Here is a 24,869-nt window from a genome sequence, read left to right as displayed (position 1 = left end):
ATGTTATATATGTGCCTCCTGGTTCCCATTTCCCCTGATTAGTATGTTATATATGTGCCCTGATTAGTATGTTATATATGTGCCCCCGGTTCCCATTTCCCCTGATTAGTATGTTATATATGTGCCCCCTGATTAGTATGTTATATATGTGCTCCTGGTTCCCATTTCCCCTGATTAGTATGTTATATATGTGCCTCCTGGTTACCATTACCCCTGATTAGTATGTTATATATGTGCCTCCTGGTTCCCATTTGGTGGTTAGTATGTTTATATGTGTACCCCTGATTAGTATGTTATATATGTGCCTCCTGGTTCCCATTACCCTGATTAGTATGTTATATATGTGCCTCCTGGTTGAGTACATTTCCCCTGATTAGTATGTTATATATGTGCCTCCTGGTTCCCATTTCCCCTGATTAGTATGTTATATATGTGCCCCTGATTAGTATGTTATATATGAGTGCCTCCTGGTTCCCATTTCCCCTGATTGTATGTTATATAGTGCCCCTGATTAGTATGTTATACATGTGCTCTCTGTTCCCTCTGTCTTTTGTGGTTATTGTTTCCATGTCCGTTGGTGGGGTGAGTACCTATGTGTTGGTGGTGTGAGTACATATGTGTTGGTGGTGTGAGTACCTATGCGTTGGTGGTGTGAGTACCTATGCGTTGGTGGTGTGAGTACCTATGCGTTGGTGGTGTGAGTACCTATGTGTTGGTGATGTGAGTACCTATGTGTTGGTGGTGTGAGTACATATGTGTTGGTGGTGTGAGTACCTATGTGTGGTGGTGTGAGTACCTATGTGTTGGTGATGTGAGTACATATGCGTTGGTGGTGTGAGTACCTATGTGTTGGTGGTGTGAGTACCTATGTGTTGGTGATGTGAGTACATATGCGTTGGTGGTGTGAGTACCTATGCGTTGGTGGTGTGAGTACCTATGTGTTGGTGGTGTGAGTACCTATGTGTTGGTGGTGTGAGTACCTATGTGTTGGTGTGTGAGTACCTATGCGTTGGTGGTGTGAGTACCTATGCGTTGGTGGGTGAGTACCTATGCGTTGGTGGGTGAGTACCTATGTGTTGGTGGGGTGAGTACATATGTGTTGGTGGTGTGAGTACATATGCATTGGTGGTGTGAGTACCTATGCGTTGGTGGTGTGAGTACCTATGCGTTGGTGGTGTGAGTACATATGCGTTGGTGCTGTGAGTACATATGCATTGGTGGTGTGAGTACATATGCGTTGGTGGTGTGAGTACTTATGCGTTGGTGGTGTGAGTACCTATGCGTTGGTGGTGTGAGTACATATGCGTCAGTGGGGTGAGTACCTATGCGTTGGTGGTGTGAGTACCTATGTGTGTGGTGGGGTGTGAGTACATATGCGTTGGTGGGGTGAGTACCTATGTGTTGGTGGGGTGAGTACCTATGCGTTGGTGGTGTGAGTACCTATGTGTTGGTGGTGAGTACCTATGTGTTGGTGGGGTGAGTACCTATGTGTTGGTGGGTGAGTACCTATGCGTTGGTGGTGTGAGTACCTATGTGTTGGTGGGGTGAGTACCTATGCATTGGTGGGGTGAGTACCTATGTGTTGGTGGGGTGAGTACCTATGTGTTGGTGGGGTGAGTACCTATGTGTTGGTGGGGTGAGTACCTATGTGTTGGTGGTGTGAGTACCTATGTGTTGGTGGTGTGAGTACCTATGTGTTGGTGGGGTGAGTACCTATGTGTTGGTGGTGTGAGTACCTATGTGTTGGTGGGGTGAGTACCTATGTGTTGGTGGGGTGAGTACCTATGTGTTGGTGGTGTGAGTACCTATGTGTTGGTGGTGTGAGTACCTATGTGTTGGTGGGGTGAGTACCTATGCGTTGGTGGGGTGAGTACCTATGTGTTGGTGGGGTGAGTACCTATGTGTTGGTGGGGTGAGTACCTATGTGTTGGTGGGGTGAGTACCTATGTGTTGGTGGGGTGAGTACCTATGTGTTGGTGGGGTGAGTACCTATGTGTTGGTGGTGTGAGTACCTATGTGTTGGTGGTGTGAGTACCTATGTGTTGGTGGGGTGAGTACCTATGTGTTGGTGGGGTGAGTACCTATGTGTTGGTGGGGTGAGTACCTATGTGTTGGTGGGGTGAGTACCTATGTGTTGGTGGGGTGAGTACCTATGTGTTGGTGGGGTGAGTACCTATGTGTTGGTGGGGTGAGTACCTATGTGTTGGTGGGGTGTGAGTACCTATGTGTTGGTGGGGTGAGTACCTATGTGTTGGTGGGGTGAGTACCTATGTGTTGGTGGGGTGAGTACCTATGTGTTGGTGGGGTGAGTACCTATGTGTTGGTGGTGTGAGTACCTATGTGTTGGTGGGGTGAGTACCTATGTGTTGGTGGGGTGAGTACCTATGTGTTGGTGGGGTGAGTACCTATGTGTTGGTGGGGTGAGTACCTATGTGTTGGTGGGGTGAGTACCTATGTGTTGGTGGGGTTTGTACCTATGTGTTGGTGGTGTGAGTACCTATGTGTTGGTGGGGTGAGTACCTATGTGTTGGTGGTGGTGAGTACCTATGTGTTGGTGGGGTGAGTACCTATGTGTTGGTGGGGTGAGTACCTATGTGTTGGTGGGGTGAGTACCTATGTGTTGGTGGGGTGAGTACCTATGTGTTGGTGGGGTGAGTACCTATGTGTTGGTGGGGTGAGTACCTATGTGTTGGTGGTGTGAGTACCTATGTGTTGGTGGGGTGAGTACCTATGTGTTGGTGGGGTGAGTACCTATGTGTTGGTGGGGTGAGTACCTATGTGTTGGTGGGGTGAGTACCTATGTGTTGGTGGGGTGAGTACCTATGTGTTGGTGGGGTTTGTACCTATGTGTTGGTGGGGTGAGTACCTATGTGTTGGTGGGGTGAGTACCTATGTGTTGGTGGGGTGAGTACCTATGTGTTGGTGGGGTGAGTACCTATGTGTTGGTGGGGTGAGTACCTATGCGTTGGTGGGGTGAGTACCTATGTGTTGGTGCAGCTGTTATGCTGCATGCTATATATATATATAGTGTATTACGGGTATCGGCCCATGGCATTCAATGAGGTTTACCCTCGCTCTTTTTGTATGGGTGTATTTCTTTTTAAACTATTGTGTATTCCTGTGCCGGTCTCCTAATCCTTTATACCAGCGTGACAGTATTGATTCAACAGTGTCAATACTTATGTAATTCTGTATTTCATTTTCAATAAATCTACAAACATTTCTAAAAACACGTTTTTATTTTGTCAATATCAGGTATTTTGTGTAGATGGGTAAGAAACCAAAATGTATTTAATCCATGTTGAATTCAGGCTGTAATACAACAACATGTGGAATAAATCCAGGGGTCTGAATACTTTCTGGAGGCACTGAAGGTATACAAATGAGTATAAAACAAAATATCTAGTGACATTTTAACCCACACTGCTGTTGTCATGGTTGGGAACTAACTGTTTTTTGGTGAAGTAATGTCTTCATCTATAGCCCAAGTCTTGAGTGCAATGTTGCATTCCTCTACAGTACATTAATTTCTCTCACAATGGTTTATATTACAGTATATATACAACATATGTTCCCTAGACTACGGCAACAGTTTTGCATATTGTAGCTTCTCTACTGTTTAAACAAATTGTCAGGTCAATAAAAACCAATCAAAACACGGTGACAGAACAGCAATCTTTATAAAAGGCTGATATGAGTGGCCAGGAGGACTGGTCTACAATCCACTTCAACTCATAGAATCTCTTTTCACTTCCGGTAATTATTTTATACAAAAAAAAAACAAAGTGACCTTTTCCCGACCTCTTACAAGGGGTAAACGTAGGCGAAGACGACGTTGTACGTGACCTGGTGTCCGTTGTCCCAGGCGTACAACTTTCCCTCCTTGGGGTTGTAGTCGATCTGTGTGGTGTAGGTGTAGTTGTTGGTGAAGGGCATCCTGGGAACCATCTGGGTGTTGGTGTGCGTGTCGAAGGCGTACGACAGGTTGGCGTCCTTCTCGTTGTAGCTGTCGACGGCGTACAGGACGCCACACACGATAAAGCAGTTCCCATAGCGGTTCCTCCTGAGGCCCGTCCTCCAGGTAGTCTCCCTCTGGGTGCTGAGGTCAGAGGGGTTCAGCCGCGTCAGGACGATCACTTCCTGTAGGAAGCCCTCATCGTCCAGTGCAGGGTAGATGACCCACAGGCCGCTCTCGTCCACTGCGAAGTCGACGTCGGAGTGACCTCGCCATTGCCATGGTGTGGAGACCTCGTGGAACACAGCGTCGTGCAGCGTGGTCCAGGCCGCCACGTAGCGCAGACGCAGGTCGAACTTGATGACGTCACGGGAGAAGGCTCGGTTGTAGTAGAAGGCTCCGTCGTAGACCACATGGCCCGTTCCGATCCAGTTGTAGGAAAGCTTGTAGGAGTTGGTGAAGCGGCCTTGTGGGGAATGAAAACAAAGATAAGGTATGGCCACAGTCAGAATCAAGATAATCTGAAAATAAAACAATTTCAAAAAACATCTGAATCTGGCCTCCGTATAACACTATTATAAAAATCTAATGACAAGTTCCTCTCTGAGGAGGCAAGGAACATGAAGGATTGTGACATTTTTTGCTGCGTTCGTAACTAATAAAAAAGTTGCTAAATACCTGATTTGAAGGTCTCCATGTTGCGGAACTCCAGCAGGTTGTTTCCGTAGTAGTAGTTAGTGACGTAGATCTTGTCGTTGTTGGCCAGAGGATCCTTCATCCAGGCCCCCTCGTTCCGGCCGTAGGTGTTATGGAGGACCGGCTCAGAGATGGTGGACAGTGTGTCCTTACACTCTCCTGTGGATACACAGATTGTCAGTTCGAGCAGTGTACCCAATCACAACCCTCTTCTGGGAAACACTACCCAAACAGTCCAATCACAGCCCTCTCCTGGGGGGCCGCTACCCAGACAGTCCAATCACAACCCTCTCCTGGGGAACACTACCCAGACTGTCCAATCACAACCCTCTCCTGGGGAACACTACCCAGACAGTCCAATCACAACCCTCTCCTGGGGAACACTACCCAGACAGTCCAATCACAACCCTCTTCTGGGGAACACTACCCAGACAGTCCAATCACAACCCTCTTCTGGGAAACACTACCCAAACAGTCCAATCACAGCCCTCTCCTGGGGGACCGCTACCCAGACAGTCCAATCACAACCCTCTCCTGGGGAACACTACCCAGACAGTCCAATCACAGTCCTATCCTGGGGAACACTACCCAGACAGTCCAATCCCAACCCTCTTCTGGGGAACACTACCCAGACAGTCCAATCCCAGTCCTATCCTGGGGAACACTACCCAGACAGTCCAATCCCAGTCCTATCCTGGGGAACACTACCCAGACAGTCCAATCCCAACCCTCTCCTGGGGAACACTACCCAGACAGTCCAATCCCAACCCTCTCCTGGGGAACACTACCCAGACAGTCCAATCCCAACCCTCTCCTGGGGAACACTACCCAGACAGTCCAATCCCAACCCTCTCCTGGGGAACACTACCCAGACAGTCCAATCCCAACCCTCTCCTGGGGAACACTACCCAGACAGTCCAATCCCAACCCTCTTCTGGGGACCGCTACCCAGACAGTCCAATCACAGCCCTCTCCTTGGGAACACTACCCAGACAGTCCAATCCCAACCCTCTTCTGGGGGACCGCTACCCAGACAGTCCAATCGCAACCCTCTCCTGGAAAACACTACCTAGACAGTCCAATCACAGCCCTCTCCTGGGGGACCGCTACCCAGACAGTCCAATCGCAACCCTCTCCTGGAGAACACTACCTAGACAGTCCAATCACAGCCCTCTCCTGGGGGACCGCTACCCAGACAGTCCAATCGCAACCCTCTCCTGGAGAACACTACCTAGACAGTCCAATCACAGCCCTCTCCTGGGGGACCGCTACCCAGACAGTCCAATCGCAACCCTCTCCTGGAGAACACTACCTAGACAGTCCAATCACAGCCCTCTCCTGGAGGACTGCTACCCAGACAGTACTGATGCACCTGATTAAACTAAATAATCATAAATCCCTAATGAATGGCATTAACCTACCCTAGTAGTATTTTAATGTCGAACGAAAAGCCATCCCGCGGGACTGACAAGAAGAACCTACCAAGCTTCCTGGTGGATGTTTGTTGTCCTGGTTCCTTTGGGTCCTCAGGGGTCCCCTTCTCCTCCTCCCAACTGATGCTGTACCTGCGTCTGGCAGGCTGAGGCTGGCCGATGGTGGTGGTAGTAGAGGTGGTGGTGGTGGCTGGTGGTCTAGTGGAGGAGGGGGTGGTCTGCCTCTGTGTTGTGGGAGACAAAGTCAGCCTAGAGCTTTCCATTGGCGATGCGGTAGTCGCTAGCAAGACCGTTGTTGTGGGCGTTTTAGGAGTTATTGTCATGGCAGCAGTTGTCGTGCCAACTGTAGTGGTCTTTGTGTTGATGGTCGAAGCCTCTGTAGTTATTGTTAGTCTTTGAGTGTTGAGCTTGTCGACTGTACTAGTGCTTGCAATGGTCTCTGATAGTCTTTTGTTTTTCACTTCCAAGGCCCTGAGTGACTCCAAATCAGTGCTTTCCAAGGCCATGACAGGTGTGTCAGTCGGTCTGACTGTCGTCCGCCTCATGGTCTCCTTGGATACCGGAGTGGTTGTTGTAGTGACTGGTCCCTCTGTGGTCTGAGTGATGCTGGCTGGTTTTACCATCATGGGGATGGGCCTCTCATTTCTTCTAGTGGTGGTCTGACCAGTGGTCTCAGCCATGGCTGAGTTAATATCAGCGTTCCTGGTGGTGGTGACTGTCTGGCCCTCTGCTGTATGTCCTATAGGCGATGCAGTCGTCTTAGAAGTCACTGTTGCTACAGTGTCGGGTTGCGTTTGGATGGGATGTGTTGATTGGCTGGTCTGCCTGGCCCCTCCCACTTGGTCTCTGCTCTTTGGCCGAGCAGCTCTTGGTCCCGCCTTCCCTTTGGCTCTTTGAGGGGGTCTGTGCTGAATAAGCTGCTCCTCGATGAGGTGGTTGACTGGACCGTCACCACTGAACGTATCATACTCAAAGACTGGTCAGAGAAAATAACACAAACAATAGTTTACATATTGTCAGTTTAATGTTAAACAGGAGAGATGACGGCCTGTAAGGTGGGCACTTCTGACTGACACCAAGACGAGTAATTCCAGCTCTTGCAAGAAATACAAAAACAGTATTAAAAGGGACAAATGACCCTGGCTGCTTGGGACTGAGGCTCTGTGGAAATGACCCTGGCTGCTTGGGACTGAGGCTCTGTGGAAATGACCCTGGCTGCTTGGGACTGAGGCTCTGTGGAAATAACCCTGGCTGCTTGGGACTGAGGCTCTGTGGAAATTACCCTGGCTGCTTGGGACTGAGGCTCTGTGGAAATGACCCTGGCTGCTTGGGACTGAGGCTCTGTGGAAATAACCCTGGCTGCTTGGGGACTTAGGCTCTGTGGAAATGATCCTGGCTGCTTGGGACTGAGGCTCTGTGGAAATGACCCTGGCTGCTTGGGACTGAGGCTCTGTGGAAATGACCCTGGCTGCTTGGGACTGAGGCTCTGTGGAAATGACCCTGGCTGCTTGGGGACTTAGGCTCTGTGGAAATGATCCTGGCTGCGTGGGACTTTACAGCTGCTGTTTCAGCATAGCCAGTGACCAGCCATTAGCCAGGGACCAGCCATTCTAAATAGCAGTTTGTGGAAAAGACAGAGATAGATATGTTGTCCGTCTGATGAGGTCTATAAGATCTGAGATCTCAAAAGTCAGAACTCACAATTCTCCCCTGGCTCCCCGTCATCAGCCACCATTTGGTCAAATTTGTAGAAGGTCATCCCCCTGATCACCATCCCTTTGGGGCCAGTCTTCACCCCCTGGGACACCCTCTGGCTCTCTTGGCTGGCCCCATCCTGGGGGGTCACCTCTGGGATCACCTGGGCAGTCACCTGAGGGGTGGGGCTGGGTCCTGGTTCTGAAGCATCCGTCTTAATTAAGGGTCTGGGGGACTCGTGGCTCTCCTGTCAAGTGGATGAAACATACCCATTATTATCAGTTTGACAAAGAAACTGTCAGAAGTATCCTAATAAACAAGCACAATGATTACACAATACCTGGCAGAAGACAGACATTACAAATTGAGTTCTGTTCTGGATATGTTTTCTTATTCTCATTCCCCTCAAGTTGTGCCATTATTGTCGGAGGATGTTTTGATAAGTGAAAACAAGAAACATTTGAAAAGAACTGAACACATTCTCGAGACAACATATCATTTACATTTACATTTAAGTCATTTAGCAGACGCTCTTATCCAGAGCGACTTACAAATTGGTGCATTCACCTTATGAAATCCAGTGGAACAGTCACTTTACAATAGTGCATCACTGAATAATTTAATCGTAGGGTCCAGGTCCGCCCATCCCACGCTGGACCGTTTCCCTGGTTGCATCCCAAATGGCACCCTATTCCTGATATAGAGCACTACTTTTGGGGCTGCAAGGGGAGCCTAGTGGTTAGAGCGTTGGACTAGTAACCGAAAGGTTGCAAGATCGAATCTCCGAGCTGACAAGGTAAAAACATCTGTCGTTCTGCACCTGAACAAGGCAGTTAACCCACTGTTCCTAGGCCGTCATTGAACATAAGAATGTTACTTGCCTAGTAAAATAAAAACAATACTTTTGACCAGGGCTCTAATTTTATTTTACCTTTATTTAACTAGGCAAGTAAGTTAAGAACAAATTCTTACTTTCAAAAGTAGTGCCCTATAAAGAGGTCAGCGTTCGCCTGGCTGGATGCCTCTGTCATATCCACATCCACTAGCCTGGCTGGATGCCTCTGTCATATCCACATCCACTAGCCTGGCTGGATGCCTCTGTCATATCCACATCCACTAGCCTGGCTGGATGCCTCTGTCATATCCACATCCACTAACCTGGCTGGATGCCTCTAACATCCACATCCACTAACCTGGCTGGATGCCTCTGTCATATCCACATCCACTAACCTGGCTGGATGCCTCTGTCATATCCACATCCACTAGCCTGGCTGGATGCCTCTGTCATATCCACATCCACTAGCCTGGCTGGATGCCTCTGTCATATCCACATCCACTAGCCTGGCTGGATGCCTCTGTAATATCCACATCCACTAACCTGGCTGGATGCCTCTAACATCCACATCCACTAACCTGGCTGGATGCCTCTGTCATATCCACATCCACTAACCTGGCTGGATGCCTCTGTCATATCCACATCCACTAACCTGGCTGGATGCCTCTGTAACATCCACATCCACTAGCCTGGCTGGATGCCTCTGTCATATCCACATCCACTAGCCTGGCTGGATGCCTCTGTCATATCCACATCCACTAACCTGGCTGGATGCCTCTGTCATATCCACATCCACTAACCTGGCTGGATGCCTCTGTCATATCCACATCCACTAGCCTGGCTGGATGCCTCTGTCATATCCACATCCACTAGCCTGGCTGGATGCCTCTAACATCCACATCCACTAACCTGGCTGGATGCCTCTGTCATATCCACATCCACTAGCCTGGCTGGATGCCTCTGTCATATCCACATCCACTAGCCTGGCTGGATGCCTCTGTCATATCCACATCCACTAGCCTGGCTGGATGCCTCTGTCATATCCACATCCACTAACCTGGCTGGATGCCTCTGTCATATCCACATCCACTAGCCTGGCTGGATGCCTCTGTCATATCCACATCCACTAGCCTGGCTGGATGCCTCTAACATCCACATCCACTAACCTGGCTGGATGCCTCTGTCATATCCACATCCACTAGCCTGGCTGGATGCCTCTGTCATATCCACATCCCAGCCTGGCTGGATGCCTCTAACATCCACATCCACTAACCTGGCTGGATGCCTCTGTCATATCCACATCCACTAGCCTGGCTGGATGCCTCTGTCATATCCACATCCACTAGCCTGGCTGGATGCCTCTGTCATATCCACATCCACTAGCCTGGCTGGATGCCTCTGTCATATCCACATCCACTAGCCTGGCTGGATGCCTCTCACATCCACATCCACTAGCCTGGCTGGATGCCTCTGTCATATCCACATCCACTAGCCTGGCTGGATGCCTCTGTCATATCCACATCCACTAGCCTGGCTGGATGCCTCTGTCATATCCACATCCACTAGCCTGGCTGGATGCCTCTGTCATATCCACATCCACTAGCCTGGCTGGATGCCTCTGTCATATCCACATCCACTAGCCTGGCTGGATGCCTCTGTCATATCCACATCCACTAACCTGGCTGGATGCCTCTGTCATATCCACATCCACTAACCTGGCTGGATGCCTCTGTAACATCCACATCCACTAGCCTGGCTGGATGCCTCTGTCATATCCACATCCACTAACCTGGCTGGATGCCTCTGTCATATCCACATCCACTAACCTGGCTGGATGCCTCTGTAACATCCACATCCACTAGCCTGGCTGGATGCCTCTGTCATATCCACATCCACTAGCCTGGCTGGATGCCTCTGTAACATCCACATCCACTAGCCTGGCTGGATGCCTCTGTAATATCCACATCCACTAACCTGGCTGGATGCCTCTGTAACATCCACATCCACTAACCTGGCTGGATGCCTCTGTCATTTCCACATCCACTAGCCTGGCTGGATGCCTCTAACATCCACATCCACTAACCTGGCTGGATGCCTCTGTCATATCCACATCCACTAACCTGGCTGGATGCCTCTGTAACATCCACTAACCTGGCTGGATGCCTCTGTAACATCCACATCCACTAACCTGGCTGGATGCCTCTGTCATATCCACATCCACTAACCTGGCTGGATGCCTCTAACATCCACATCCACTAACCTGGCTGGATGCTTTCATATCTAACCTGGCTGGATGCCCACATCCACTAACCTGGCTGGATGCCTCTGTAACATCCACATCCACTAACCTGGCTGGATGCCTCTGTCATATCCACATCCACTAACCTGGCTGGATGCCTCTGTCATATCCACATCCACTAACCTGGCTGGATGCCTCTGTCATATCCACATCCACTAACCTGGCTGGATGCCTCTAACATCCACATCCACTAACCTGGCTGGATGCCTCTGTCATATCCACATCCACTAACCTGGCAGGATGCCTCTGTCATATCCACATCCACTAACCTGGCTGGATGCCTCTGTCATATCCACATCCACTAACCTGGCTGGATGCCTCTGTCATATCCACATCCACTAACCTGGCTGGATGCCTCTAACATCCACATCCACTAACCTGGCTGGATGCCTCTAACATCCACATCCACTAACCTGGCTGGATGCCTCTGTCATATCCACATCCACTAACCTGGCTGGATGCCTCTGTCATATCCACATCCACTAGCCTGGCTGGATGCCTCTAACATCCACATTCACTAACCTGGCTGGATGCCTCTAACATCCACATCCACTAACCTGGCTGGATGCCTCTGTCATATCCACATCCACTAACCTGGCTGGATGCCTCTGTCATATCCACATCCACTAACCTGGCTGGATGCCTCTGTCATATCCACATCCACTAACCTGGCTGGATGCCTCTGTCATATCCACATCCACTAACCTGGCTGGATGCCTCTGTCATATCCACATCCACTAACCTGGCTGGATGCCTCTGTCATATCCACATCCACTAACCTGGCTGGATGCCTCTGACATCCACATCCACTAACCTGGCTGGATGCCTCTAACATCCACATCCACTAACCTGGCTGGATGCCTCTAACATCCACATCCACTAACCTGGCTGGATGCCTCTGTCACATCCACATCCACTAACCTGGCTGGATGCCTCTGACATCCACATCCACTAACCTGGCTGGATGCCTCAAACATCCACATCCACTAACCTGGCTGGATGCCTCTGTCACATCCACATCCACTAACCTGGCTGGATGCCTCAAACATCCACATCCACTAACCTGGCTGGATGCCTCAAATATCCACATCCACTAACCTGGCTGGATGCCTCTGTCACATCCACATCCACTAACCTGGCTGGATGCCTCAAACATCCACATCCACTAACCTGGCCGGATGCCTCTGTCATATCCACATCCACTAACCTGGCTGGATGCCTCTAACATCCACATCCACTAACCTGGCTGGATGCCTCTAACATCCACATCCACTAACCTGGCTGGATGCCTCTAACATCCACATCCACTAACCTGGCTGGATGCCTCTAACATCCACATCCACTAACCTGGCTGGATGCCTCTGTAATATCCACATCCACTAACCTGGCTGGATGCCTCTGTCATATCCACATCCACTAACCTGGCTGGATGCCTCTGTCATATCCACATCCACTAACCTGGCTGGATGCCTCTGTAATATCCACTAACCTGGCTGGATGCCTCTGTAATATCCACATCCACTAACCTGGCTGGATGCCTCTGTCATATCCACATCCACTAACCTGGCTGGATGCCTCTGTAATATCCACATCCACTAACCTGGCTGGATGCCTCTGTAATATCCACATCCACTAACCTGGCTGGATGCCTCTGTCATATCCACATCCACTAACCTGGCTGGATGCCTCAAACATCCACTAACCTGGCTGGATGCCTCTGACATCCACATCCACTAACCTGGCTGGATGCCTGTAACATCCACATCCACTAACCTGGCTGGATGCCTCTGCCATATCCACATCCACTAACCTGGCTGGATGCCTCAAACATCCACATCCACTAACCTGGCTGGATGCCTCTGACATCCACTAACCTGGCTGGATGCCTCTAACATCCACATCCACTAACCTGGCTGGATGCCCCTAACATCCACATCCACTAACCTGGCTGGATGCCTCATGACATCCACTAACCTGGCAGGATGCCTCTAACATCCACATCCACTAACCTGGCTGGATGCCTCTAACATCCACATCCACTAACCTGGCAGGATGCCTCTAACATCCACATCCACTAACCTGGCTGGATGCCTCTAACATCCACATCCACTAACCTGGCTGGATGCCTCTGTCATATCCACATCCACTAACCTGGCTGGATGCCTCTGTCATATCCACATCCACTAACCTGGCTGGATGCCTCTAACATCCACATCCACTAACCTGGCTGGATGCCTCTAACATCCACATCCACTAACCTGGCTGGATGCCTCTAACATCCACATCCACTAACCTGGCTGGATGCCTCTGTAACATCCACATCCACTAACCTGGCTGGATGCCTCTGTAACATCCACATCCACTAACCTGGCTGGATGCCTCTAACATCCACATCCACTAACCTGGCTGGATGCCTCTGTCATATCCACATCCACTAACCTGGCTGGATGCCTCTGTCATATCCACATCCACTAACCTGGCTGGATGCCTCTAACATCCACATTCACTAACCTGGCTGGATGCCTCTAACATCCACATCCACTAACCTGGCTGGATGCCTCTGTCATATCCACATCCACTAACCTGGCTGGATGCCTCTGTCATATCCACATCCACTAACCTGGCTGGATGCCTCTAACATCCACATCCACTAACCTGGCTGGATGCCTCTGTCATATCCACATCCACTAACCTGGCTGGATGCCTCTAACATCCACATCCACTAGCCTGGCTGGATGCCTCTAACATCCACATCCACTAACCTGGCTGGATGCCTCTGACATCCACATCCACTCCTATACCGGATGAATAATCCACTGGACCTGCCAAGCCACAAATGACTGTGTTTATTATCTGAAATATATAATCTGCCGTTATATAAAAGTCTCTGAGTTTATTGGGGAGAAAGGTGTGGAAAAAAACATGGCCGTTCTTGGTCGTTTTGTTGAAGGAACAACGTGACATGGCCTACTTGGTGTGTGAACTACTGCCTGTCTTCTCAGCAGCCTACTTGGTGTGGGAACTACTGCCTGTCTTCCCAGCAGTCTACTTGGTGTGGGAACTGTTTCCTGTCTTCCCAGCAGCCTACTTGGTGTGGGAACTACTGCCTGTCTTCCCAGCAGCCTACTTGGTGTGGGAACTACTGCCCGTCTTCCCAGCAGCCTACTTGGTGTGGGAACTACTGCCTGTCTTCCCAGCAGCCTACTTGGTGTGTGAACTGTTTCCTGTCTTCCCAGCAGCCTACTTGGTGTGTGAACTGCTGCCTGTCTTCCCAGCAGCCTACTTGGTGTGTGAACTACTGCCTGTCTTCCCAGCAGCCTACTTGGTGTGGGAACTACTGCCTGTCTTCCCAGCAGCCTACTTGGTGTGGGAACTATTGCCCATCTTCCCAGCAGCCTACTTGGTGTGTGAACTGTTTCCTGTCTTCCCAGCAGCCTACTTGGTGTGGAACTGCTTCCTGTCTTCCCAGCAGCCTACTTGGTGTGGGAACTTTTGCCCATCTTCCCAGCAGCCTACTTGGTGTGGGAACTGTTTCCTGTCTTCCCAGCAGCCTACTTGGTGTGGGAACTTTGCCCATCTTCCCAGCAGCCTACTTGGTGTGTGAACTGTGACTGTCTTCCCAGCAGCCTACTTGGTGTGGGAACTACTGCCTGTCTTCCCAGCAGCCTACTTGGTGTGGGAACTGCTGACTGTCTTCCCAGCAGCCTACTTGGTGTGGGAACTGCTGCCTGTCTTCCCAGCAGCCTACTTGGTGTGGGAACTACTGACTGTCTTCCCAGCAGCCTACTTGGTGTGGGAACTGCTGACTGTCTTCCCAGCAGCCTACTTGGTGTGGGAACTGCTGACTGTCTTCCCAGCAGCCTACTTGGTGTTTGAACTGCTGACTGTCTTCCCAGCAGCCTACTTGGTGTGGGAACTACTGAAGCCTACTTGGTGTGGGAACTGCTGACTGTCTTCCCAGCAGCCTACTTGGTGTGGGAACTGCTGACTGTCTTCCCAGCAGCCTACTTGGTGTGGGAACTACTGACTGTCTTCCCAGCAGCCTACTTGGTGTGGGAACTGCTGACTGTCTTCCCAGCAGCCTACTTGGTGTGGGAACTGCTGACTGTCTTCCCAGCAGCCTACTTGGTGTGGGAACTGCTGACTGTCTTCCCAGCAGCCTACTTGGTGTGGGAACTGCTGACTGTCTTCCCAGCAGCCTACTTGGTGTGGGAACTGCTGACTGTCTTCCCAGCAGCCTACTTGGTGTGGGAACTGCTGACTGTCTTCCCAGCAGCCTACTTGGTGTGGGAACTACTGACTGCTTATAACTTGCAGATGATTGTTGACACATCAACCAGGATTAAGGGGCAGGTTGACGTGGGACTCTTGTCATTTTGGTAATCGGTGCCTGTATTGGAGGGGGAGTGGTTTCTCCTCTCCTAGGCAATCAGCAATTAGTACAAGGAGGTGTGCTCTTCACCTCTGCTAGGCAACTGTCAAATAGTGTTAGTACTTCAGTCTCCCCTGGTTTTTCAGCGGGAGCTAGAAGTGTCGGTCTCGTCTGCAGAAGTAAGACTGTCGCCAAAATTAGGATGGTTATGCCGAGTTGTTTGAGGAAGGAACTAGAGGAAGACTCCAGTCTCTCACTTGAGTATCTTACCTAGTTATTTTGTGTGTTTTCTATACCTGTTCTCTCCTCTTCCTGTGGGCTTTACAGACGCTGCAACTCTTCTAATTGAGTTTACCCTGAGCGCACAACCGATGTGGAGTTCCTGGTCTCTGACAGCGTTTGGAGCTGCCCATCTGCGGTCAAGAGTTCCTCTCAGCCTATTCTGCCATTCAGCCCTTTGACTTTTTGTCCCTGACGGAGACATGGATCACCTCAGAGAACACTGCTACTCTAGCTGCTCTCTCTACATCGGACTACGTTTTCTCTCATCGTCTGAGAGCATCTGGTCGTCACGGCTGCAGCACAGCCCTACTCATTTCTCCAAACTGGAGATTTTAATTTCTCTCACCTGTCCAGCTCCTCATTTGAATTCCATGCTGTCACTGTCACTTGTCCAATCAAGCATGACATTGTTGTAATCTATCATCCACCAGGTGCCTTTGAAGAGTTCCTCAATGAGTTTGACACCTTGAATGAGCTAATTTCCTGACGATGGCTCACCGCTCTTCATACTTGGCAACTTCAACCTCCCGATGTCTGTCTTCGATTCATTTCTTTCAAACTCTCTCGTTCCCTTCCTTGCCTCTTTTAACCTCACCCTTTCACAATCCCCTCCCACTTTCATAGTCCCCTCCCACTTTCACAGTCCCCTCTCACTTCCACAGTCCCCTCTCACTTCCACAGTCCCCTCTCACTTCCACAGTCCCCTCTCACTTCCACAGTCCCCTCTCACTTCCACAGTCCCCTCTCACTTCCACAGTCCCCTCTCACTTCCACAGTCCCCTCTCACTTTCACAGTCCCCTCTCACTTCCACAGTCCCACTTTCACAGTCCCCTCCCACTGACAAAGCAGGCGAGTCACTTGACATCTTTACTAGAGGCTGTTCTACTAATCTCACTGGAGCGCCTCCCAGGTCTATGATCACTATTTTGTTTCCTTTTCTCTCCCATCTCTCCTTCTCCTCTCTCTCTCTGCCTCTAACCCTTTAACACCTTCTCCTCTCTCTCTCTGCCTCTAACCCTTTAACACCTTCTCCTCTCTCTCTCTGCCTCTAACCCTTTAACACCTTCTCCTCTCTCTCTCTGCCTCTAACCCTTTAACACTCTGCCTCTAACCCTTCTTCTCTCTCTCTCTGCCTCTAACCCTTTAACACCTTCTCCTCTCTCTCTCTGCCTCTAACCCTTTAACACCTTCTCCTCTCTCTCTCTGCCTCTAACCCTTTAACACCTTCTCCTCTCTCTCTCTGCCTCTAACCCTTTAACACCTTCTCCTTTCTCTCTCTGCCTCTAACCCTTTAACACCTTCTCCTCCCTCTCTCTCTGCCTCTAACCCTTTAACACCTTCTCCTCTCTCTCTCTGCCTCTAACCCTTTAACACCTTCTCCTCTCTCTCTCTGCCTCTAACCCTTTAACACCTTCTCCTTTCTCTCTCTGCCTCTAACCCTTTAACACTCTGCCTTAACCCTTTAACACCTTCTCCTCTCTCTCTCTGCCTCTAACCCTTTAACACCTTCTCCTTTCTCTCTCTGCCTCTAACCCTTTAACACCTTCTCCTTCTCTCTCTCTCTGCCCTAACCCTTTAAACCCTTTAACACCTTCTCCTCTTCTCTCTCTCTCTGCCTCTAACCCTTTAACACCTTCTCCTTTCTCTCTCTGCCTCTAACCCTTTAACACCTTCTCCTTTCTCTCTGCCTCTAACCCTTTAACACCTTCTCCTTTCTCTCTCTGCCCTAACCCTTTAACACCCTTCTAAACACCTTCTCCTCTCTCTCTGCCTCTAACCCTTTAACACCTTCTCCTCTCTCTCTCTGCCTCTAACCCTTTAACACCTTCTCCTCTCTCTCTCTGCCTCTAACCCTTTAACACCTTCTCCTCTCTCTCTCTGCCTCTAACCCTTTAACACCTTCTCCTCTCTCTCTCTGCCTCTAACCCTTTAACACCTTCTCCTCTCTCTCTCTGCCTCTAACCCTTTAACACCTTCTCCTCTCTCTCTCTGCCTCTAACCCTTTAACACCTTCTCCTGCCTCTTTCTGCCTCTAACCCTTTAACACCTTCTCCTCTCTCTCTGCCTCTAACCCTTTAACACCTTCTCCTCTCTCTCTCTGCCTCTAACTCTTTAACACCTTCTCCTTTCTCTCTCTGCCTCTAACCCTTTAACACCTTCTCCTCTCTCTCTGGATCTCTCTGATCCTCCTCTCCACCCTCTCAGGGCTGGGCGTCTCAGACTCTATCAGATCCTCCTCTCCACCCTCTCAGGGCTGGTCGTCTCAGGCTCTATCAGATCCTCCTCTCCACCCTCTCAGGGCTGGGCGTCTCAGGCTCTGCACACTGAGAGCCTGAGGATGAGAGAGGAGGATGTGAGGATGTGTGTCTGCACTACATACACTCACTACTAGTGTCCCCCAGGGCTCGGTTCTTGGCCCTCTCTTTTTCTCTCTATACACCAAGTCACTCGTCTCCATCATCTCCTCACATGGTTACACCTAGTATTGCTATGTGGATGGCACTCAACAATTTTTATCCTTTCCCTCTTCTGACACCCAGGTGGCGACATGCATCTCTGCGTGCCTGGCAGATATCTCAGCTTGGATGTTGGCCCACCACCTCAAGCTCAACCTCAACAAGACAGAGCTGCTCCTCCTCCCGGGGAATGCCTGCCCGCTCAAAGACCTCTCCGTCACAATTGATAACTCAACAGTGTCACCCTCCCAGAGTGCAAAGAACCTTGGTGTGACCCTGGACTAAACCCTGTCGTTCTCTACAAACATCAAAGCAGTGATTGGCTCCTGCAGGATCATGCTCTACAACATCCAGAGAGTACGACCCTACCTCACACAGGAAGTGGCACAGGTCCTAATCCAGGGACTTATCTCCCGTCTTGACTACTGCAACTCGCTGTTGGCTGGGCTCCCCGCTTGTGCCATCAAACCCCTGCGACTTATCCAGAACGCTGCAGCCCGTCTGGTGTTCAACCTTCCCAAGCTCTCCCATCCCACTCCTCCGCACTCTCTACTGGCTTCCAGTCGGAGCTTGCATCCACTGGTGCTTGCCTACGGAACAGCAAGAGGAACTGCCCCTCTCTACCTTCAGGCTATGCTCAAACTCTACACCCCGAGCACTCCGTTCTGCCACCTCTAGGTCTCTTGGCCTCCCAGCCCTACGGGAGGGCAGCTCCTGCTCAGCCCTTTCCAAGCTCTTCTCTGTCCTGGCACCCCAATGGTGGAACCAGCTTCTCCCTGAAGCTGGGACACTGCCCGTCTCACAAATGCACCTACAGTGCCTTTGCGAAAGTATTCGGCCCCCTTGAACTTTGCGACCTTTTGCCACATTTCAGGATTCAAACATAAAGATATAAAACTGTATTTTTTTGTGAAGAATCAACAAGTGTGACACAATCATGAAGTGGAATGACATTTATTGGATATTTCAAAACTTTTTTAACAAATCAAAAACTGAAATTGGGCGTGCAAAATTATTCAGCCCCCTTAAGTTAATACTTTGTAGCGCCACCTTTTGCTGCGACTACAGCTGTAAGTCACTTGGGGTATGTCTATCAGTTTTGCACATCGAGAGACTGAAATTTTTTCCCATTCCTCCTTGCAAAACAGCTCGAGCTCAGTGAGGTTGGATGGAGAGCATTTGTGAACAGCAGTTTTCAGTTCTTTCCACAGATTCTCGATTGGATTCAGGTCTGCACTTTGACTTGGCCATTCTAACACCTGGATATGTTTATTTTTGAACCATTCCATTGTAGATTTTGCTTTATATCATTGTCTTGTTGGAAGACAAATCTCCGTCCCAGTCTCAGGTCTTTTGCAGACTCCATCAGGTTTTCTTCCAGAATGGTCCTGTATTTGGCTCCATCCATCTTCCCATCAATTTTAACCATCTTCCCTGTCCCTGCTGAAGAAAAGCAGGCCCAAACCATGATGCTGCCACCACCATGTTTGACAGTGGAGATGGTGTGTTCAGGGTGATGAGCTGTGTTGCTTTTACGCCAAACATAACGTTTTGCATTGTTGCCAAAAAGTTCAATTTTGGTTTCATCTGACCAGAGCACCTTCTTCCACATGTTTGGTGTGTCTCCCAGGTGGCTTGTGGCAAACTTTAAACAACACTTTTTATGGATATCTTTAAGAAATGGCTTTCTTTTTGCCACTCTTCCATAAAGGCCAGATTTGTGCAATATACGACTGATTGTTGTCCTATGGACAGAGTCTCCCACCTCAGCTGTAGATCTCTGCAGTTCATCCAGAGTGATCATGGGCCTCTTGGCTGCATCTCTGATCAGTCTTCTCCTTGTATGAGCTGAAGCTTTAGAGGGACAGTCAGGTCTTGGTAGATTTGCAGTGGTCTGATACTCCTTCAATAATAACTCCTAATAATAATTTCAATATTATCGCTTGCACAGTGCTCCTTGGGATGTTTAAAGCTTGGGAAATCTTTTTGTATCCAAATCCGGCTTTAAACTTCTTCACAACCGTATCTCGGACCTGCCTGGTGTGTTCCTTGTTCTTCATGATGCTCTCTGCGCTTTTAACGGACCTCTGAGACTATCACAGTGCAGGTGCATTTATACGGAGACTTGATTACACACAGGTGGATTGTATTTATCATCATTAGTCATTTAGGTCAACATTGGATCATTCAGAGATCCTCACTGAACTTCTGGAGAGAGTTTGCTGCACTGAAAGTAAAGGGGCTGAATAATTTTGCACGCCCAATTTTTCAGTTTTTGATTTGTTAAAAAAGTTTGAAATATCCAATAAATGTCGTTCCACTTCATGATTGTGTCCCACTTGTTGTTGATTCTTCACAAAAAAATACAGTTTTATATCTTTGTTTGAAGCCTGAAATGTGGCAAAAGGTCGCAAAGTTCAAGGGGGCCGAATACTTTCGCAAGGCACTGTAAACCCTACCTCTTCAAAGAGTATACATTTCAAGGAGCGGGACACTAATCCGGATGATTATAACAAATCCCGCTATGCCCTCAGACGAACCATCAAACAGGCAAAACGTCAATACAGGACTGAGATTGAATCCTACTACACCGGCTCTGACACTCATCGGATATGACAGGGCATTCAAACTATTACGGACTACAAAGGGAAACCCAGCCATGACAAGTGAAATGCCTTTTATGCTCGCTTCAAGGCAAGCAACACTGAAGCATGCATGAGAGCACCAGCTGTTCCGGACGACTATGTGATCAAGCTCTCCATAGCTGATGTGAGCAAGACCTTGAAACAGGTCAACATTCACAAGGCCAGACGGATTACCAGGACATGTACTCAGAGCATGAGCAGACCAACTGGCAGGTGTCTTCACCAACATTTTCAACCTCTCTCTGACCGAGACTGTAATACCGACAGACAAGCAGACATCCATAGTCCCTGTACCTAGGAAAGCGAAGGTAATCTGCCTAAATGACTACCACCCTGTAGCACTCACGTCGGTAGCCATGGCTCACATCAACAGAATCATCCCGGAAACCATAGACCCACTCCAATTCGCATACCGCCCCAAAAGATCCACAGATTATGCAATATCAATCGCACTCCACACTGGAAGGAAGGAACGTAATGTGAGAATGCTGTTTATTGACTACAGCTCAGCGTTCAACACCATAGTTCCCACAAAGCTCATCACTAAGCTAAGGACCCTGGGACTAAACACCTCTCTCTGCAACTGGATCCTGGACTTCCTGATGAACTACCCCAAAGTGGTAAGGGTAGGCAACAACACATCTGCCACGCTGATCCTTAACACAGGGGCCCCTCAGGGGTGCGTGCTTAGTCCCCTCCTGTACTCCCTGTTCACCCATGACTGTGTGGCCAAGCACGACTCCAACACCATCATTAAGTTTGCTGACGACACAACAGTGGTAGGCCTGATCACTGACAACGATGAGACAGCCTATAGGGAGGAGGTCAGAGACCTGGCCATGTGGTGCCAGGACAACAACCTCTCCCTCAACATGAGCAAGAAAAAGGAGCTGATCGTGGACTACAGGAAAAGGAGGGGTGGTTGTCCTGGAGTTGTTGTCCACTCGAGGGGTTGTTGTCCACTCGAGATCATTGGTGCTGCAGTGTTACCAAACCTGATGACCCCCAGATCCTACCCACCTCTTTATTCTGATAGGCTGTAGCCACATCACTCAGTCTCTTCTTCTCCTGCCTCAGGGGTAGTGAGGGGGATGGTGTCTCCTTCACCTGCTGTGGCTGGATAGAGGGTCTCCTCTCTTGGCCTGGACCAGCCTCATCCTGGCTGTGGTTCTGAGAGACTGCTTGGTTCTAGTTGGACACATATAGGATATTTTCTTATGGTAAAATAATGATGACAATGTTTGTCAGCGCTTTATAATAGACTGTATCTCATTCACAAGCAGCTACATTTAAATACATATCAGCCACTCAATAAGTGAGCATGTTTTCTGGGAAATGGGACATTGGCCAAACCAGGTAGGCTAGTTGAGAACACCTTTATTTAACCAGGTAAGCTAGTTGAGAACAAGTTCTCATTTACAACTGTGACCTGGCCAAGATAAAGCAAAGCAGTTCGACACATACAACAACACAGAGTTACACATGGAATAAACAAACATACAGTCAATAATACAGTAGGTAAATATATATATACAGCAAGTGCAAATGAGGTAGGATAAGAGAGGTAAGGCCATAAATAGACCATGGTGGTGAAGTAATTACAATATAGCAATTAAAAACTGGAATGGCACGATGTGCAGAAGAAGAATGTGCAAGTTGAGATACTGGGGTGCAAAGGAACAAAATAAATAAATAAATACAGTAAGGGGATGAGGTAGTTGGATGGGCTATTTACAGATGAGATATGTGCAGTGATCTGTGAGCTGCTCTGACAGCTGGTGCTTAAAGCTAGTGAGAGAGGTAAGAGTCTCTATCAAGAAAAGTTATGCTTCAGGCATAACTCATTTCTAATTTCCATCATTTAAATGGAGTGTGTTGGACACAACTTTCAGGTCCATAAAGGCCAGTCGCCTGTGGCATGCATCAGAACCACTAATAAAGCAGAGTAATGGCTCCTGGGAGACCCATTCTATTCTAAGTGATAGTCTGGTTGTTCTAATCTACAACATACAGTTTACACCCAGTCTACTTACTGTTTCATATGGAGTTCTGTTTTCATTCAGTGTGTGGGCGTGCTGCTGTGCTCACCACATCTCAGATTCACTGTATGTGCCTGTCAGCCCATGCTGTATATAGTCTAGTCTTTACAGGCGAGATAGGGTTGTCTTCCTCGGTGACGGCAGGACTTACCTTTTCAATGTTTTCCACGCGGTCCAGGAGCTTAGTGGTGACGGAGTGGAGCTTCAGGAGATCCAGGCCATAGAAGGATCCCTCCAGCAATTCAGTAATCATGGAGAGCTAGAACGGATGAAGTCATTTCCATCAGACGGGTTGCTCTCATTCTGAGCACAGCACAGGCATGCCACAATCAAACTATTTCCCACAGCCCATCCATAGAGATTACTCTCTCAGCACAGACATGCCATAAAACTCCATAGCCCATCCATGAGTATAAAATTCAAAAATTGAACATCCAAATCCTCAAATGAATCCTAAAAAAGGTGTCAGAAGACAGAAGCTGCGGTGACACTGAGGACACAGACAGAGCCACCGTTTGTAATATGATGGAGTGGAACCAGGCGAGATCACCTTGATGTTATCCTTCCCAGATTCCCGTAGCTGCTTCAACCTGAAGTCCCCCTCGCAGGGATTGACCGCCGAGGGAGGAGCGATGCAGGCGCACTTGCACTCTGGCCCCGAGGTGATAGTCTCTACGGTGTAGTAGTCCTGCGCCGTACCGCTGCCCTCTTCTATCCGCCGGCAGGCGCTCCTGCTCAGGGGTCTGACAACACATTTACAGCGACAGTCAGAGCCTTCCGAGAGGGCTTTCACTTTGTCATAATCACCCAGCAGCTACAAAGAGAAGAGGACGGACGCATTTTCCACCACGTATAATCAGAACACATTTTACTTGATACAAATGCATCTTGACCATATGTTCAGTATAGGAATGCTTTCAATATTGCCGTTTTCAGCATAGGCATGTTTTTAGTATAGGCATGCATTCTGTAAATGCATGCTATCAGTAATTGCCATGTTTCAGTATAGGCATGCATTCAGTACCGGCATGTTTTCACTATAAGCATGCATTCAGTACCGGCATGTTTTCACTATAAGCATGCATTCAGTACCGGCATGTTTTCACTATAAGCATGCATTCAGTACCGGCATGTTTTCACTATAAGCATGCATTCAGTACCGGCATGTTTTCACTATAGGCATGCGTTCAGTATAGGCATGCTTTCAGTGCCACCATACATTATCCATTTTAAAATACTGAATCAATATTGACTAATGCAAATAGATCTGTTGATTATAGGCTAGGTGATGTCACCATGGACCTACCTGAGTCAGAATGTTATGATGCGTGTCCATCTCTTCCTGTAGCGTGTCATTCTCATCTCCAAGGTCCTTTTTATGTTCGGGGTTAATCCCAGGATTAGTGTCCGCAGGTATGTCCGTGCCCGCGCACTCCTCTGGGGCAGTTGAACATAACGCCAAAAACACGCACCAAATTACGCACAGGAAAGCCCTTTCACTCATCATGTAGGCTAAGGCCCAGAAGAAGGAAAAATCTGCATAAAAAATATATTTTTTTAAACTGCCTTTCACTTTAAATTTGAGATTGTATTTTAATTTGATCCCAGACGAATTGCATCTTTCTATATCATCAGCAAATCGCCTTTTCCTGCTTGGTAAGTGAAAAACAAGTGTTTTATGGTCCTCTGTGTGTGTGTGTGTGTGTGTAAGTGCATCTGCTGGGAGTGACTGCGGGGGATGAGAGGGACTGGGCTCAGTGCGCTGGAGTCCTAGGACGGACGAGAGAAAGGAGAGGACCTGAAAGAACCAGGGGCAAGGAGGAGTTTAACTGCTGCAAAGGGGAAATGCCAAGTGGCACACAATGAATACATAAAATGACGGCCATGTTGGAAATATTAGAACGAATAAGAGTGTCCATTTAAAAACGGTTGAATCATGACAATGCCCGCCACATACATTTTGTGAGTAGTTTATCTTTAAAATAGTTTATGAAGCAACTTTCCTAGACAGAAGAGAATGAACCAAGCTACAGCCATGCGGATATGGTCTTTGGTGCCCCCTGGTGGTACGTCGCGAGGCAGACCAAAAAACAGTACTTTGCACCTGTCATTTAACCATTTCTCTATTTCTGGAGAACGAGCCAACCCATGAAATATACAC

At 48.9% G+C, this 24,869-nt stretch overlaps 1 protein-coding gene and 2 long non-coding RNA genes across 25 annotated transcripts; all 3 read right to left on the bottom strand.

Moving 5' to 3' along the window:
• Positions 1 to 579: 579 nt before the first annotated feature.
• On the bottom strand, positions 580 to 1,135 carry LOC127915924 (uncharacterized). Its single transcript, XR_008093075.1, has 3 exons — positions 1,093 to 1,135; positions 820 to 865; positions 580 to 682 (listed from the first exon to the last, which is right to left on the bottom strand). It is a non-coding gene; the product is annotated as an uncharacterized LOC127915924 (long non-coding RNA).
• A 677-nt stretch (positions 1,136 to 1,812) lies between these two features.
• olfml2ba (olfactomedin-like 2Ba) lies at positions 1,813 to 24,493 on the bottom strand. Its single transcript, XM_052524737.1, has 9 exons — positions 24,015 to 24,493; positions 23,259 to 23,522; positions 22,860 to 22,967; positions 21,660 to 21,857; positions 7,786 to 8,026; positions 6,134 to 7,060; positions 4,634 to 4,810; positions 2,959 to 4,421; positions 1,813 to 2,035 (listed from the first exon to the last, which is right to left on the bottom strand). Exons 1-8 carry the CDS (start codon positions 24,213 to 24,215, stop codon positions 3,805 to 3,807), a joined length of 2,733 nt encoding a protein of 910 aa, XP_052380697.1. The 5' UTR covers positions 24,216 to 24,493; the 3' UTR covers positions 1,813 to 2,035; positions 2,959 to 3,804.
• LOC127908215 (uncharacterized) lies at positions 14,857 to 18,046 on the bottom strand. 23 transcript variants are annotated; one of them, XR_008066374.1, is made up of 6 exons: positions 17,688 to 18,046; positions 17,322 to 17,578; positions 17,038 to 17,111; positions 16,906 to 16,979; positions 16,719 to 16,829; positions 14,857 to 16,631 (listed from the first exon to the last, which is right to left on the bottom strand). It is a non-coding gene; the product is annotated as an uncharacterized LOC127908215 (long non-coding RNA). The 23 variants fall into 23 exon arrangements; XR_008066385.1 differs by having other exon boundaries at positions 17,322 to 17,541; XR_008066386.1 differs by having other exon boundaries at positions 17,322 to 17,504.
• Positions 24,494 to 24,869: the final 376 nt, after the last annotated feature.

This window comes from Oncorhynchus keta, chromosome 1 (genome assembly GCF_023373465.1).
Source record: "Oncorhynchus keta strain PuntledgeMale-10-30-2019 chromosome 1, Oket_V2, whole genome shotgun sequence".
Classification (NCBI taxonomy): Eukaryota; Metazoa; Chordata; class Actinopteri; order Salmoniformes; family Salmonidae; genus Oncorhynchus; species Oncorhynchus keta.
Note: the sequence above shows the minus strand (reverse complement) of the source record. Positions and strands in the feature narration are given on the sequence as shown.